Source organism: Patiria miniata, unplaced genomic scaffold (genome assembly GCF_015706575.1).
Source record: "Patiria miniata isolate m_02_andy unplaced genomic scaffold, ASM1570657v1 HiC_scaffold_18, whole genome shotgun sequence".
Lineage (NCBI taxonomy): Eukaryota > Metazoa > Echinodermata > Asteroidea > Valvatida > Asterinidae > Patiria > Patiria miniata.
The window spans coordinates 6,489,283-6,504,753 of NW_024037056.1; the positions used below are offsets into that span (position 1 = coordinate 6,489,283).

Below are 15,471 nucleotides of genomic sequence, written 5' to 3' on the forward strand. Positions count from 1 at the left end.
GTAAGCCATGCCAAACTGGTAATTCTGAAAGCTGATTGGCGCTGTGCTTCAAAACGACAAAATTTACACGTAAATTCTATGCGTACGTGTACATGCAGCTACGTCAGCGTCAGTTGGTGAAATCAAAAAGTCTGAGAGAGACGCTAAAACTTTACAAAAAAAATGTTCTTGTGTGTGCGTGGGTGTTGGTGCGGGTAGGCGGGTTGTCACTACGTTATGGGGAAGTTTTTTTTTATTGTTAGGCAAAATGGGACTAAGTTATGGGGACTTTCTGCTGTCCCCATAGGGTCTTCAGTCCCCATAGTACCAAGGGAAAAATTTGGGTGTAGTCCCCACAGTTATGGAACAAGTATACCTGTGTGCATGTTTATGGTGTGAATTGAGGACACGTACGTGCAACATCATCGATGAATCGAGGACAGAAACTGAATCGAGGACTCTTCCTTTGGAAAATGTGTGCAAAACCAATGAGAGCTGTTTTTAAAAAGTTCAAGTTCAAACAAAGGAAAAGGGAAGAGGAACAAAAGAAAATCCTCAATTTACACCATAAACAAACGTGTGCTTACATTTGTGTGTTTCATGGCACACTGCGGTATTTTTGTAGGCCCTCAGAGATTTTGTACACATTTTCCATAGGCCCTTGGCACAGCGCCTACTGTGCCTATTGGATAATCCGGGCCCGTGTCAACCATGATACTATTGCCTGGTTTTTCTACTTCAGGATTCCTACATGCTGTCGTATTTCGGAAACCTTTCCGAACATTTCAACAGCGGTCCCCCAGTCTACTTTGTGGTTCGGGACGGCTTCAATTACACCGATGCGGAGAGTCAAAATCAGATTTGTGGAGGGTCCGGGTGCAACCCAGACTCCTTGACTTCTCAGGTTTACTCCGATGCACAAATATCCAACACGTAAGTCATTTGTGACCTGTTCTGTCAAAAGCAGACGCTTCTGGGCAGAGGTTGAAATTAAGATAGGGCCAAAAAATGCTGTGAGGGTGATTTTTTTGGATTTTCTAATTCTTGCATATTTGTAATCCTGAACATGTCTAAAATATACTACAAAAGTTTGAAACCCTAATTTGAACTCTTAATATAGTATTTTTGATGATTTGTTGAGGTATATTAGTTAAAGAAATGTCTGTTTTGTGACGTTCGTGGCCATTTTCTACGTCTTCTACTTTTCGACACAATGAACTTCAAAATAGCATAACTTTGCCCTGGAATTACAGGTTTCAAAAATTAAACCACCAATTAAAAGGAAAATGTACATATTTTAACAATATGCAAAAGTCTCATTTTCGACCTTATGTTCAGAAAAGTCTGATTTTGACAGAACAGGTCACATTTTTAAGGATTCTTGGCAAATCTTTACTCAGTGGTCACAAAAGATATGACAGACACTTAACGGTAGGTTAGATCAGGGTTCGACTTTAGCGGTAGCCCGCTAGCCAAATGCTAGTCAAAACAGCGGCGGGCTAGTCAAACTATTCCTTAAGTAGCCCGGCTGGCGAGTCAAGAATTATTGGGCTACGGCAAAGATGAAAGGACAGGAAGAAATATATCATTAAATTCAGAAAGCAAACCTGTATCAATATTTGTGTCTAATTTTATTAACTGTTTAGGGTTAAATTATTAGATCAGGTTATTAAAAACACTGACAACATGTTTGCACAATGTTGTTTATGAAAAACTCTATAAAAGAAAACATGTGGGCTAGTGAAAATGCCCGCGGGCCAGTTAAAAGTCTGTTTCAGTAGCCTGGCGAACCCAGGTCGAACCCTGGGTTAGATCATTCGTCATTTGTGCAATTTGTTTCTTTGAAACAACAAATGTGCTCAGAAGCTAAAAACGGGTGCTAAACAACTAACCTGATGATGTTTTAGCTTTTAGTGAATGCTGTATATTCCGAGAAAACAATACTCTAGGATCTTAATTTCATGGACACAGAAAAAGTGTTTAAAACCATGCAGCCGGTGTTTTATCAACTGTTTTAAGACTGGCCACATGACGGCTCTCGACTAATAGGGATGGCTTTCTTAGGTATTCATGAATGTTGCTTCACAGTCTTGCGAGAGTCCACTGAGCACACCTCATTGTTGTCAATATCTCTTATAATTGTTGGTCTCTTTGGTGAATTGTCTTTGCAGTACCTACATCGCTGTCCCGGCGACATCTTGGATTGACGACTTCTTCTCCTGGATGGAGCCGTCCAAAGGCGGCTCCCCGTGCTGCATGTACAACCCCAAAAATGGCAAATTCTGCCCCTCAACAGGTGGGCTTGGCAAATGACTCTATCTAAGGCCAAAAAAAAAAGTCTCCGGTTTCTAGTCTGCGCGCGCGTCGCCGTGGCCATGCGCGTCGGCAAAATGAAAAAGTTTTTTTTTCAATGAAAGATGATGTCTCAAAACCGCCAAACTCACTGGTTTGACTGGAATCCTGCTTCTGCACAATTTTAACGTGTTTTTAGATGGGGTTATGATCGAGAATAAGATTTATGTGGCCTCTCTGGACTCCCATATATTTGCACTAAGTTTAGTCGGGCACCATTTGCAGTCATCAGCCGACATTTGAAGCAAAAAAGTCAGGTAAAAAAAAAAAAAAGCCCCGTCGTCGCACCACTTTTTGGGCAAGCTCCATACCAGAAACCGGAGACTTTTTTTTTTTGGCCTTAGCCAGCAGTTTTCTCCAAGACTTTCATTTGGGCAAAGAAAAGGTCCTCAGTATTTCACCAACCAAGTTTGAAGACTCAATTCAATATTTAAAGGAGACTTTTCTTCAATATTTGGCAGTGGTTTGCACATGAGAGGGAAGTCAAGTTATTTTTTCGAAATAAGGCTAAAGACTAGGCTTGTACATGTCCATCCATGGTCCAACTGTTTGACAAGACTGACTTCTTTATTTATTGTCATTAGTCTGGTGCCTGACTATGGAGAAATGTGTGAAAATAGTGACCTAGTATCCGACATTGAAGATGTTTATGTTGGCACAATCAGCTGACAGTTGATTGATGTAGTACTGAAGAGTTGTTGGACTGGTTGTTTCAAATGCCAGTCTATTTTCTTGTATTGCATGTTTTCAGTACCTTAACCCTAACTCCCTAGGCCTTTTTGCTAGGATGTAGCCTCAGTCCTGCAAAATCTTCCAATTGGCCTCATGGAAAAATAGCGTATAGCCTCAATCCTGCAAATTCCTCCATTATTTCTTAAATATGGTCCATGGAGGGGTGACCACTGCCTGAATCCTGCAAAATCCTGCGGCAGTGAATGTAAATATGTTGAGACTTGGCCAGTGACATCCTGGAGCAGTGCGGAGGATTTCAAGAATAATCCAGGCCTATATTTATGCACGGCTGAGCAAAAACAACACAAGGTCCGGCCCAAGACCTTGACAAAGTGCATCCTACGAAATCAGTACTGCACTTTTGCCATGTCATCTCAATCCTCCAAATTCCTCCACTTTTGGCAAAGAGGATTTTGAAGGATTCCGGGCGGTTAGGGTTAATTGGGCTTTCACATCCTAGATCTTGGACGTGCTTCATGCAGAACTTCTTTATAAAATAGGGGGCGCCATTTGGGTTTCCCGTTTTTTTTTTACTCCCCTTTTACTATCCAAAAAGAAATCCTTTTTCTGAGCTGGTGTGTTATCTTACTTCTGAGATAGCAGTTGTAATTATTTGTATCTTGACCTTTGACCTTAGGACCGAGAGAAGGGTGTGTGGCATGTCGTACCTCAAGCCATCAGTTTGAACGTCCTACTCCTGAGGAATTTGACAAGTTCCTTCCGTTTTTCTTGGTAGATGATCCTGGGTTTAAGTGTAGCAAAGGGTGAGTTGTACCGATTTACTGAATAAAAATCACCATTGTACTCAGAGGAAAAAGTATTAACGCTTACCTGGCCCCCTAGGCTGTTTTTTTTTTGCCAGGATGCAACCTCAATCCTGCAAAATCCTGCAACTTCCTCCATGTAGAAATTGCATACAGCCTCAATCCTGCAAAATCCTCCGTTATTTCTTGAATGTGGTCCTTGGAGGGGTGACCACTGCCTCAATCCTGCAAAATCCTTCAGCGATCACTGTCAACATGTTGATAGGCAGAGCCAACGACATCCTGGAGCAGTGTGGAGGATTTCAAGTATAATCTAGGCTTAAATTTATGCACGGGTGAGCATAAACACCAAAAGGCCTGGCCCAAGACCTTGACACAGTGCATTCTCCAAAATCAGCTGTACATTTTTGCCATATAGCCTCAATCCTGCAAAATCCTTCATTTATGCGAAGAGGAGTTTTGGTGTGTTCCAGTTCACCATAAGTTCAGTCATCAATCTCAACCAAACTTGAAAGGTGGTCTGTGGAGAGAAGGCCGACGTCAAAAAAAAATCCTTTCCAATATGGATATTTACGAGGTCTCTGGAGAGCTCAGCTCAGTATTACTTATGACTCTAACATGTGGGCCTTTCCACACTAAAGGGGTACAAAAGTGTGATATGGGATTGGGAAATGAAGCAGGATAATAATATCAAGTTCTTTGTCTATTTTCCACTTGTACATTCCACACCATTGTTGAGAATTGTGTTGTTAAAGAATTTAAGACTTTCCAGGCAAATTTGACAAGATATTTATGGTCACAGTGCTACGTACATGTACATAACATGGACAGAAACTTTGCCGGGGGAAGGCACCAGTTTTACTTGCATTATTTTTTTATTTTTCAGAGGTCATGCGGCATATGGGTCGGGAGTGAAGTTCACCAATAATAAAACCAAGGACCAAGTGCAAGGTATGGATGCATCATTATTGTGTTTGTGTTCTTGGGCAAGACAGTTTACCCCAATGTCTTCCCTCTTCACCAGTTGCTCCAAAATTAGGGCTAAGCCAAGTAAAAGATTGCTGACAATGTGTGCACAAGAACGTCTGTCAAATAGAACACACATAAATAATTTATAAATAATTAATTTCCTTGGCTGAAATTCGGACTTAATATCCCTTTTCTAAAACTCTTCCATTTGCGACAAATCAACCCACCTTGGAAATTCTTAGTTTTTGAGTAAATCCATATATCTATTTCGTGAAAACCTTGTGGAGACGTATTCATCTATAGAAATTGCCCGGTGGAGACGTATACAATCTTTTGTTCCCTATTGTGTGCATGTCTCCAGAGGGCACGGTGTATCAGATCACACAGTGTCTGTCTAATAACCACTGCAAAAAAGAAAGTCCGCACTCATTGGAGGGGTCATAATTTTGATTCTGATCGTCTTATGATAACGTCATTTATATAGACATGTGGAAAATGTTGCTAGCTACATGATAATACCGGAGTCTTATATAGCCCACGTATCTACCAACAATTAGGTACTCAAGGCGCTGGAAATTATGTCTACATTTAGATTCCCCGTTTGCTACCAAAGACTGTAAATCCTCCCAACATTGACAACGGTTTGTGAGAAATGATTCAATTTGGAAATTTGCAAATTTGAAGAGTACGCGAGTGGAAATTGCTACATGACAATTTTACACTGCCTGAGACGAACGGCAGGGAATACCGATCGCACAGTGCTTGCATGCATGGGAGCACACAAAACTGAATTACCCGCGCTTTGTTCTGGCATTGTGCAGTCGATAGGGGCCAATAAGGGTCATGTGTGTTTGCGCTTAGCAAATCTCATCGTGCAATCTCATCTTAGCATAAAAACCACAAAGGCAGCAAAATACCCTTGAAAACGGCAAAACGTATATTGAAAATAAGGTTAAATGGGACACAAAGGTGCATTTTCAATGTTTTGCATTAAACACACATGGGCCCTTTAAAATTAACTGGTTCTGCACCGCTGCGCTTTTCAAGACATAAAACTCGCAGAAAGTAAGAAGTTGTCATCCAACCTCTTTTTTTCGCCGACAGCATCCTATTTCCAGAGTTACCACACCGTTCTCAGAGATTCTGATGACTTCACTAATGCGCTGATCCAGGCTCGTCAGTCGGCTGCTAACGTCACGGCCATGATGAACATCTCGGAGGCTGTCAATCCTGACTTCGATGTCTATCCTTACAGGTACATTTCCATGGTTTACGTTTGGAATATGTTCTGATGACGGAGACAACAAATATGTAATTCATGAGTTAGCTTGTAGTCCCGGGTAAAAATAGTTCAGATTCATGAAGTGTGGGAATTCAGTTAACAGTTGTTGATGCTGTGATGTGGGATATGACGTTTTGAACACACGAGGGGCGAATAGCACCCGAGGCCGAAAGCCGAGGGTGCTATGCGCCTTAATGTCCTAATATCCCTTACATAAAATACTTCAATTAGCGACGGATCAACAAACCTTGGAAATTCCTAGTTTTTGAGTAAAATCCATATATCTATTTCGTGATAACCTTGTGGAGACTAATCACCTATAGAAATTGCTCTGTGGAGACGTATTCAATCTTTTGTTCCCTATTATTCACATGTCTCCACACGGCACCGTGTACCAGATCAGTGTACCTGATGCTGTTAATCATCTTTTGTTTTTGTAAACTGTTGTTATTGTTTTGTTTATATTTTCTTGTTTTCTAGTGTTTTCTATGTGTTTTATGAGCAATACGTCACCATGGCCCATGATTCTGCCGTCAGTCTCGCCATTGTGCTCGGCTCCATCTTCGTGATCACCTTCGTTCTCCTCGGTTTCGATTTCTTCTCTGCTTGCATCGTTGCCTTGACGATTGCTATGATAACCGTCGATATGGTTGGCTTCATGGTTCTGTGGAACATCGATCTGAATGCAATCTCCTTAGTCAATCTCATCATGGTAAGTTAATCAGATTTTCGTTGTATGTTCTAGTACAGGGTGAGTCCAAAACTGAAAACCCATATGGCGCCCTCTATTTTTAAAGAAGTTCTGCATGTAGTATTTTTTAGATTCAAAACGCTGTGTGCCACCAAGAGTTTGCCACAGAGAGTCCATTTTTCAAGTTTATGGTCGACAAAACATGGCCCATTTGAATGAGTGTCAGTAGACAACTTGAGCTAATTTGTCATAGATTGGGGCATAGCGTTCTGCCGCCTTACAACAACACCATACTGATAAAATGAAACTACTGACCGGAAAAACGAGCAGTTTCAAATGTCCCGCGCTACGAAATTAACGATCATCTCCCACAATGCACTGGGAAAAATTATCTCTCCGTGGCAAACTCTTGGTGGCGCACCGCATTGTGAATCGCCCGAATTGTGATGTGATCAAGCTAGATGAGTCGTTTGTCGACCTTGGTCAATTTTTTTTGGTACAGATTTGAAAAGAGCACAATCTCAGCATGACTGCTGTGAAAACCACATGCTGATACCATCTTTAGTTCAAAACTTATGGAAGTCAGAATACCAAGAGATGTGATGAAGTGATGTGATGAAGTGGCCCCATTTTGGCCTGAATCTCCAAATGAAAACTCCAGACAAACGACTCATTTAGCTTGATCGCATCACAATTAATTAGCTTTCTTTTAGTCAGAGAAGCATTCAAATCACTCGTGTACTTTTCCAGTCACAGATTTTTAAACACAAACAAGTTTTAAAGTTTTGTCCACGGATCACCTTTAGAGTACGTGATATTTCAGTAAAGTGAAACCATGTATCGTGAAAATGATATCAGAATACATGTATTCCCATTAGTCGTTTCTTGCAATATTCAATTACATCTTACCTTGAAGCATTTTGTTTTAACATTAGAAGCAGTTTGGTAATTAAAAAAGGTACACTATTGAGCCAGTTGTCATGGTTATGAGAGTGTTCTGATGTGTTGTCATGTGATTTGTTTTCGATGTGCTGAAATATCACTTACCTTATTGTGACCTGTGCCTTTTTGTTTGAACGTCCATAACTGAAAAATACATGAATGATTTGAATGATTCTTTTGCTATAAGAAAGCTTATTAATCGGGCTTTCACATTGTAGATCTAAAAAGTGCTACATGCACAACTTCTGTAAGAAATAGCTGCTTGGGTTTGGAACCAAATTCAGCATGATTAATTGAATCTCGGTCAAATTTATTTGTCCTTCATTTTCCAATTGTTCTTTTCATGTTCAGCCTTGTTTTTCTAATTTACGTTTCAATTTTAAAATGCATCTCTGCTCAAGGTTGAAACCCACTTGAGCACGATTGATTTTTATCGAGTTGATATATTTTTCTTCTTTTTCCATCTGTGTTTTGTCCACTTCAGCGTTTTTCATTAATTTTTTTAAATTTTTTTTGATAACAGTCTGTGGGTATCTCTGTGGAGTTCTGTTCTCATATCGTCCGTGCCTTCGCCATAAGCACCAGGGAGAATCGTGTTGAGAGAGCCAAGGACGCATTGACTCACATGGGAAGCTCGGTAAGTCAGCATTTCATCTTCTGTCCTTGATTTTAGCCTCTGTTGCCGTTAGCAACTTCTGACCTATTGACTTTGACTCCCTTATACACAGATGAAACGTCAACTTTTCCAACAAAATTTCCGATTTTTTTTTACAATTTGTCCCCGTAATACTAGATTTCTTAACAATTTTTCCACAATATGTGATTTTATTTAATTGTAATTTTGAGGAAAAGTCGATGAACAAGTCGATGAAAACGGCACTTAAAAATTATCGCGAGCATAGTTTAGATCTCTTTCACCAGTCGTAAATGGAGTATTTGTTAACTTTGACATGTGGTTAACCTTTGACCTGTGATATGCATGGAGAAATTACCGCATCACACAGTACTACAGTTTGTTGTTTTAGTTTTTCGATCTGTCTTGAATATTTCTTGTATATTTGTACTGTTGAGGTCATAATAATAAAAAGGATGTTTTTATTTTTAACGACTTAACCATTTGGCGTAATATATTCACCAATGTCTCCAGCTAAACCCCTCCTCGTAGTCTCATTCACGATTGTCTTTTGATCTCAATACCTCATATGACATTTGACCTTTGACATTTGACCCTACCAATCCTTGATCTCATTCTTGTCCTTGTCCTTAGTAGTACAATGCTCACCAAGAACTGTAGTAATTTTTGTTTGGGAACGTTGTCAAGTCTTTTGCACTGCAATATCATTGGATTGTGTTGACCTCACCTGACCTTTGACCTCACTGAACTCATGACCTTTGACCCTTGCAGGTTCTGAGTGGGATAACCTTCACCAAGATCTGTGGCATCTTCGTGCTGGCCTTCTCCAAGTCGCAGCTCTTTGAGATCTTCTACTTCCGCATGTACCTTGGCATCGTTATATTTGGAGCTAGCCACGGTCTGATCTTCCTTCCAGTCCTGCTCAGCTTTATGGGTAAGTATTAAGGTCATCTAAAGGTCAAACGAAGGTCACCAAAAGGTCGGACATAATGGCGGTGCAGTACCTTTTATTATATTTGGAGCTAGCCACGGTCTGATCTTCCTTCCAGTCCTGCTCAGCTTTGTGGGTAAGTATTAAGGTCATCTAGAGGTCAAACAAAGGTCACCAAAAGGTCGGACATAAGGGCAGTGCGGTACCTTCGTTCCCAGATGTACCGGTCCGATTTGTACTTTAAAGGGAATATACAACATTTGCTTTTGCTGTAGTTTTCAGAAATGGATGGATTTAGGGGGTTAGTATTTTGTAGCAAATATTGTGACACTGACTTGTTTGAAGTTTTGTTTTTGTAGATTCTGGAAAAACCAAGAAAAAAACAATCATGTTCCTGTAGTCTGGTTCCCTGATTTAAGGTCAGGGAACCAGTCTAGCTGGCTTGTACCCGTTCATATATAGGTGTGTTATCGATTGCTAATAACATGCTGGTAATTTGGGGGCAGTATTTGAAAAAAAGCCATTTTTGTTCAAACACTGGTCGGCCAACTAGCATTGGAAAATGATACCACTTTTCTTGAAAATGTCAGCACACCAGGTGCCATGATTGTACAGGATGTTTTAGACTGTCATTCACTAACAGTCCAGTTAGGTATTTCATAATAATTTGGTAGTTTTTTTTGTGTGGATGTTTGCAAATGTTGTATATTGCCTTTAAGCTGGGAATTACACTTGCATTTTGTAATTGGTGAAAATTAAAGTTCAAACTAACAATTAGCTTAGAACTTTTTGATGTAGAACTTTGTTGGTCGAACTGTTCCTTTTTCTGTGATTGACAGGCCCTGGGCTTAACAAAGCCAAGCTTCTAGAGGAGCAAGAGTGTGCTCCGATCCCCCCTCCTGCTGAACCGCATCACGGTCCCAAGTTTGAACAGTCGGGAGACCCAAAGCATCATCATCAAGTCAATCCTTCGCAGGAAGTGAAACAGCCTTCTAAGAGGCAAGCGGATCAAGCGCCACTGATACGTAGCGCTGATAGCCACGGGTATTACTATGCTTAGATGCAACCTCATTTAACCCTAATCTTCCCAAATTCTCCAAAATGCTCTCCAGAGACCTCGTAAATATCCATATTGGAAAGGCCTTTTTTGACGTCGGCCTTCTCGTCGGGTATTACTATGCTTAGATGCAACCTCAATTAACCCTAACCTTCCAAAATTCTCCAAAATGCTCTCCAGAGACCTCGTAAATATCTGTATTGGAAAGGCTTTTTTTGACGTCGGCCTTCTCTCCACAGACAATCGTTCAAGTTTGGTTGAGAATTGATGACTGAACTTACAGTGATTTGGAACACACCAAAAATCCTCTTCACATAAATGGAGGATTTTGCAGGATTGAGGCTATATTGCAAAAATGTGCGGCTGAATTTTTTGGATGCGCTGTGTCAAAGTCTTGGGCTGGACCTTGCGTTGTATATGCTCAGCCCTGCAAAATTTAGGCCTAGATTATACATGAAATCCTCCGTACTGCTCCAGGATGTCACTGGCTCTGCCTCAACATATTGACAGTGATTGCCAGAGGATTTTGCAGGATTGAGGCAGTGGTCTCCCCTCCAAGGACCACATTCAAGAAATGTGATTTTGGAGGATTGAGGCTGTATGCAATTTTTACATGGAGGCAGTTGGAGGGTTTTGCAGAATTGAGGTTGCATCCTAGCAAAAATGCCTAGGGAGTTAGGGTTCAGGTATATCATCTTGTAATGAGTCATGTGGATAAGTCTAGCAGATCGAGTGTGACGTGTGTATTTAAATTTAGAATTTTTATTCCCAACTGAATGGTCTCTTTCGGGAATAATACATGTAGTAGTCATATTTCTCATTTGAATGTGCGCAAATGTGTTTGTGTGGAAGCATGGCGTGTTGAACCATTGCTGTTATCCTGATATTCGGCTGACGTTTTAACTTTGACCTTTTTTCAGCATTTTTTATTTCTGCTGGTAATCTTGATTGTTCTGTACTTGTTGCCTTAAGTTTGAAAATCTATTGAAAATTGTCAGCAATTATTATTTACAAAGGTATGGGTAGAAGACTTTTTTTTTTCAATGTACATGTACCGATATGAAGTATTATTCCAAGCAAATTACCTTTAAAACTACTGCCAAAAAAAAAAAAAAATTCAGTGAGGAAAACATTCACATGATTCACTGTTCTTCCCAACATACAGGGTGATTAAAAATCAGATAGAGATGCGTGTGAATTGTTTGAATTTCTTTTTTGTGATCTGTGGACAGAACTTTAAAACGGTGGTTGTGTTAAAAATTCTGTAACTTGAAAAGTACATGAGTGATAGAATGATTCTTGTACTAAAAGAAAGCTTATGAATTGGGCTTTCATATCCTAGATTTTGAAAGTGCTACATGCAGAACTTCACTAAAACAATGGTCCCGACATTTGGGTTTCTTTTTTTCTACTCGCCCTGTACAGCATGACTTTCAACAATTAATTGTCGCATTTGACAGAACTAAGAAAATAATGAGCATAGAGCAATTGATTGGTAGTAATCCAATATTTTCTATGAAACAGGTTATTCTTTGCGATTAAGAGTGTATAGAAGTGGTCTTTGTTTAAAATGAATGAAGTTATGTATTATGATTTAAAGTGTTTTTAGAAAGAAATTATTTGTTGTTTTAATTAAATTGATGTTTGTAAAACTGAAATTTGATACAACTTTAGATCAGTAGAAACAGTTTAGAATATTTTTACTCTGTCATCGCACACATTTGGTTAAAATTACTTTGAATAAAGGCAATAGTGTATACCAAATGATACAGAGACGTTAGAAATCGCTACAAGTATGCTGTATAAATTTGTATTCTGTATAAATTTGTGTGTATAAGTAGAAATCACCCTTTTTTAACGATCGGTAGTTTTGTGCAAATTATCAAGGTTTTAAATGCAGAATGTTACTTGAAGATGATTTTTTTTTTAAATATCTTTTTTTTTTACACGGAATTACTTTAAGCTTTGATTTTATATGAAAGCAGCACTTTCAATGTGTAAGTATATATAATTTTAACTAACAACGAAATCATGTTTCGTCTGTGATAAGTAAGCGTTATGTTTATAGGTATTGCGCATTCTCTTTGAGTTTACTTTTATTAACAATAACCCTCCTATGCAAACATACATCTGTGCCAAGTAGTCCTTTCAGTCAAAATCAATTAAGTGACTGTTTTCAACAGTTAAGAATTCCCAGCTTACACAAAGCAGGATTGACTAGCTGGGACTGTTTAAGTAACTAGCTATGCTTTGACTCCGGGTGAGTGATAAAACAGCTGTGATCACAACTTGCCTGCTTTGTCTGGCCAAGTTCGCGCAAGGACTATTGTTGACCAATGGTTAACTAACGTTTGTCCGAACTCTGTCTAGTCGACGATGGTTGACTACGCTAGTCGACTATTTGGAACCAGCCTACTGGGGTTGGTTGCTTCGCTGGTAACCAATAGCCGCGCGGATTCATAACGCTAGCAGAGAGCCAGGATCCAGAAGTTTTGCAATGACATTTTGACCAGCGTTTGACTAGAGACGTTCGCACGTTGCTATCAGTGCGCAGGCGTAGGGTACATCACAAATCAACCACTAGTCGACTAATGGTCCTTGCCCGAACTTGGCCTCTGTTGACCCAGTTTGACTAGTCACAGTGCTTGCTTGACATGATGATCTGACTGCTGGTGACTAGCCTCTGTTAAAGTATAGCAGGGAAAGTGAATTTTGACTGTCTGTGACTGTTTAAATAGCAGGAGGGTTGATATGTTTCACTTGATGCAGCCAATGCAACCAACTGTCATTAATGCTACCTCAATGAATATTAGGAATTTGCAATGAGTAATAGTGGATGCACCTTTGCAATGGACCGATCCAGTAAGCCCCGCCCACTGCGCACGTGGGCAAATTACCACGTGCTCCTCTCCAATGCCACGCTGCATTTTCCTGCCGCGCGCATCATACGCGCGTGCACGCATGTCGGACTTCTGTGCACGCACGTCGGACATAAATCACGGCTGTGATTGGTCAGTACACCATGGGGCGATGCTTACTGGATCGGTCCATTGCGGCCAATGTTGGCAGTCATGGCTAGTACCCTTGACCACTAGGCATGTAAATTTTCTCGCATAATGAACTGGACTTTATATTATGCAAGACACAAGAATAAAGCACATGTACTGTCAACTCTTTAATACAAACTCGGCCCGACCAAGCTAAAAAGTTTGTTATATCGGAATTTTGTGTTAAAAGGAATGTACAACATTTGCCTTTTCTGTAATTTTCAGAAATGGATGGATTTTAGGGGTCAGTATTTTACAGAAAATATTGTTATACTGACTTGTTTGAAGTTTTGTGTTCGTAGATGCTAGAAAAAAAAATCATTTTTGTAGTCTGGTTCCCTGATCCAACTTAGGATGAAACGGAGCAATTTATAGACTTTGAGGAAATGTAAGGTCAGGGAACCCAATCTAGCTGGCGTGTACCCGTTCATAGGTGTGTAATCAATTGCAAACAAAATGCAGACTAACCAAATATGTTAAATTTGGGGCAGTATTTGAAAAAAAGCCAGTTTTTTCCAACGCTGGTTGGCCGACCAGCATAGGAAATTGATACAAAAATACCACTTTTCCAGAAAATGACAGCACACCAGGTGCCTTGATTTTATAGGATGCTTTAGACTGTCATTCACTAACAGTCCAGTGAGGTATTTCATAATAATTTGGTATTTTTTTATGTTAGTAAATGTTGTATATTCCCTTTAAGTTTAAGGGGAGAGTCGGTCCCATTCACTGTGCACATAAATGCACAGTTGGGACCGGCCAAGGCTTATTTGCTATATTAAAAACCAGAATTCGTATTATAGTGTTGGTATTAACGAGAGTCGACTGTACATGTAATATTATCCCTCAGTGGCAAATTATGGTTAGTTGTCCATATTCAGGACAATTTCAAGCTTTTATCTTGAATGATTCGCTTACTCACCTCGCATGAATTGAAAGACTGCCTACCGAGCATGCGCACAAAAGATGTTTTTCTGCCACACTGTAGATGTATTGATTTATTTACGCAGATACAGGTGCGTTAGACCTTTAAATTATTTTTAAAAAAATTGGTGTTTTTTTTGACATTTTAGAAGTACTGTATGAATCAGAATGTTTCGTGTATGTACTGAGCAATGATGTGTCGTTTTAAATAAATATGAACTGATTCAGATCAGCAGTCGAGAAGTTATAGCTTTTACCTTCGCCAAAGGGTTTATGTTTTAGGTGGATTTAGGTGGTTGGTTGGTTGGTTTGTTTAACAAGATAACTCAAACAGTTATGGACGGATTTGCATGAACTTTTTTTGAGGGGCGGTCTTTGGTAAATCGATAAGGTTTTGGAAGTGATCTGGGTCTGGATCCAGGATTTGTTTAACCCTAAAAGAGCCGGGTTATTTTGACCATCTCACAGCCGGGGGGGGGGGATCTTGGCCATCAAGTGACGAAAAACTATAAAACTCGGTACATGCATAGAACAACTTATCATGAACATGCCCAAGAAATGTCATGACTATTATTGGAATTATGGCTAATTAATCATTCATATGCACGAATGGTAATTCTGCTTCGTGTGTACACTACGTAATGGGGAAATTCAGTTTTCACGCTGCCTAGCGCCGGAAAATTGTTCGCTGCGCGGCAACCCGTGGCCCGAATTTCATGTTTTTGGTCTCGAAAGATGCGCAAGTCTCGAGGCTAAAAAGTCAGAACAGCTCGGGTTGCAAAACCTTTTTTTTTTCAAGGCTATCGCGGAAAAAGTTGAGAGGGGGGGGGGGGTGCGGATTCCGCCCCGGCCCTTTTAGGGTTAAGGATTCGGGGGGGAAAATGCAACCTGACGCCACTTCCGTGATTGTGTACAAAGTCTATGGCGAGTCAGGAAAAAAATCTTAGTAGTTCCTGACAAAATTGGAAATGTTTCTCAGTCCCGGATTCATGTCTTACTCATTTTTGCAATGAACGACCTTCATTGAGATGATATATTATGAAGAAAAAAGTGGCGCGAGGTTGCAACATTTTTTTCCCAAGGATTCTTCATCATTTATGCGAGTATTCTTGTGAGTAATGAGAATATGGCGGGGAATTTTTTTTAGCCTTGGGTGAGGTTTGCGCT

The 15,471-nt window shown here is 40.0% G+C and overlaps 1 protein-coding gene across 2 annotated transcripts in view; it reads left to right on the forward strand.

Annotated features, from left to right (window-relative positions):
• Positions 1–10,813, forward strand: part of LOC119724431 (NPC intracellular cholesterol transporter 1-like) — a 31,277-nt gene extending 20,464 nt beyond the window's left edge. Inside the window, exons 12-21 of one of the 2 annotated variants that reach the window (XM_038195486.1) lie at positions 722–912; positions 2,151–2,275; positions 3,701–3,827; positions 4,714–4,778; positions 5,901–6,051; positions 6,559–6,790; positions 8,235–8,348; positions 9,117–9,279; positions 10,116–10,336; positions 10,462–10,813. In XM_038195486.1, coding sequence (XP_038051414.1) covers positions 722–912; positions 2,151–2,275; positions 3,701–3,827; positions 4,714–4,778; positions 5,901–6,051; positions 6,559–6,790; positions 8,235–8,348; positions 9,117–9,279; positions 10,116–10,336 — 1,389 coding nt within the window. In that variant the 3' untranslated portion in view covers positions 10,462–10,813. Of the gene's footprint in view, positions 1–721; positions 913–2,150; positions 2,276–3,700; positions 3,828–4,713; positions 4,779–5,900; positions 6,052–6,558; positions 6,791–8,234; positions 8,349–9,116; positions 9,280–10,115 lie in introns of both variants that reach the window. The other variant, XM_038195485.1, reaches the window with a different exon arrangement.
• The last annotated feature ends 4,658 nt before the right edge of the window (positions 10,814–15,471 follow it).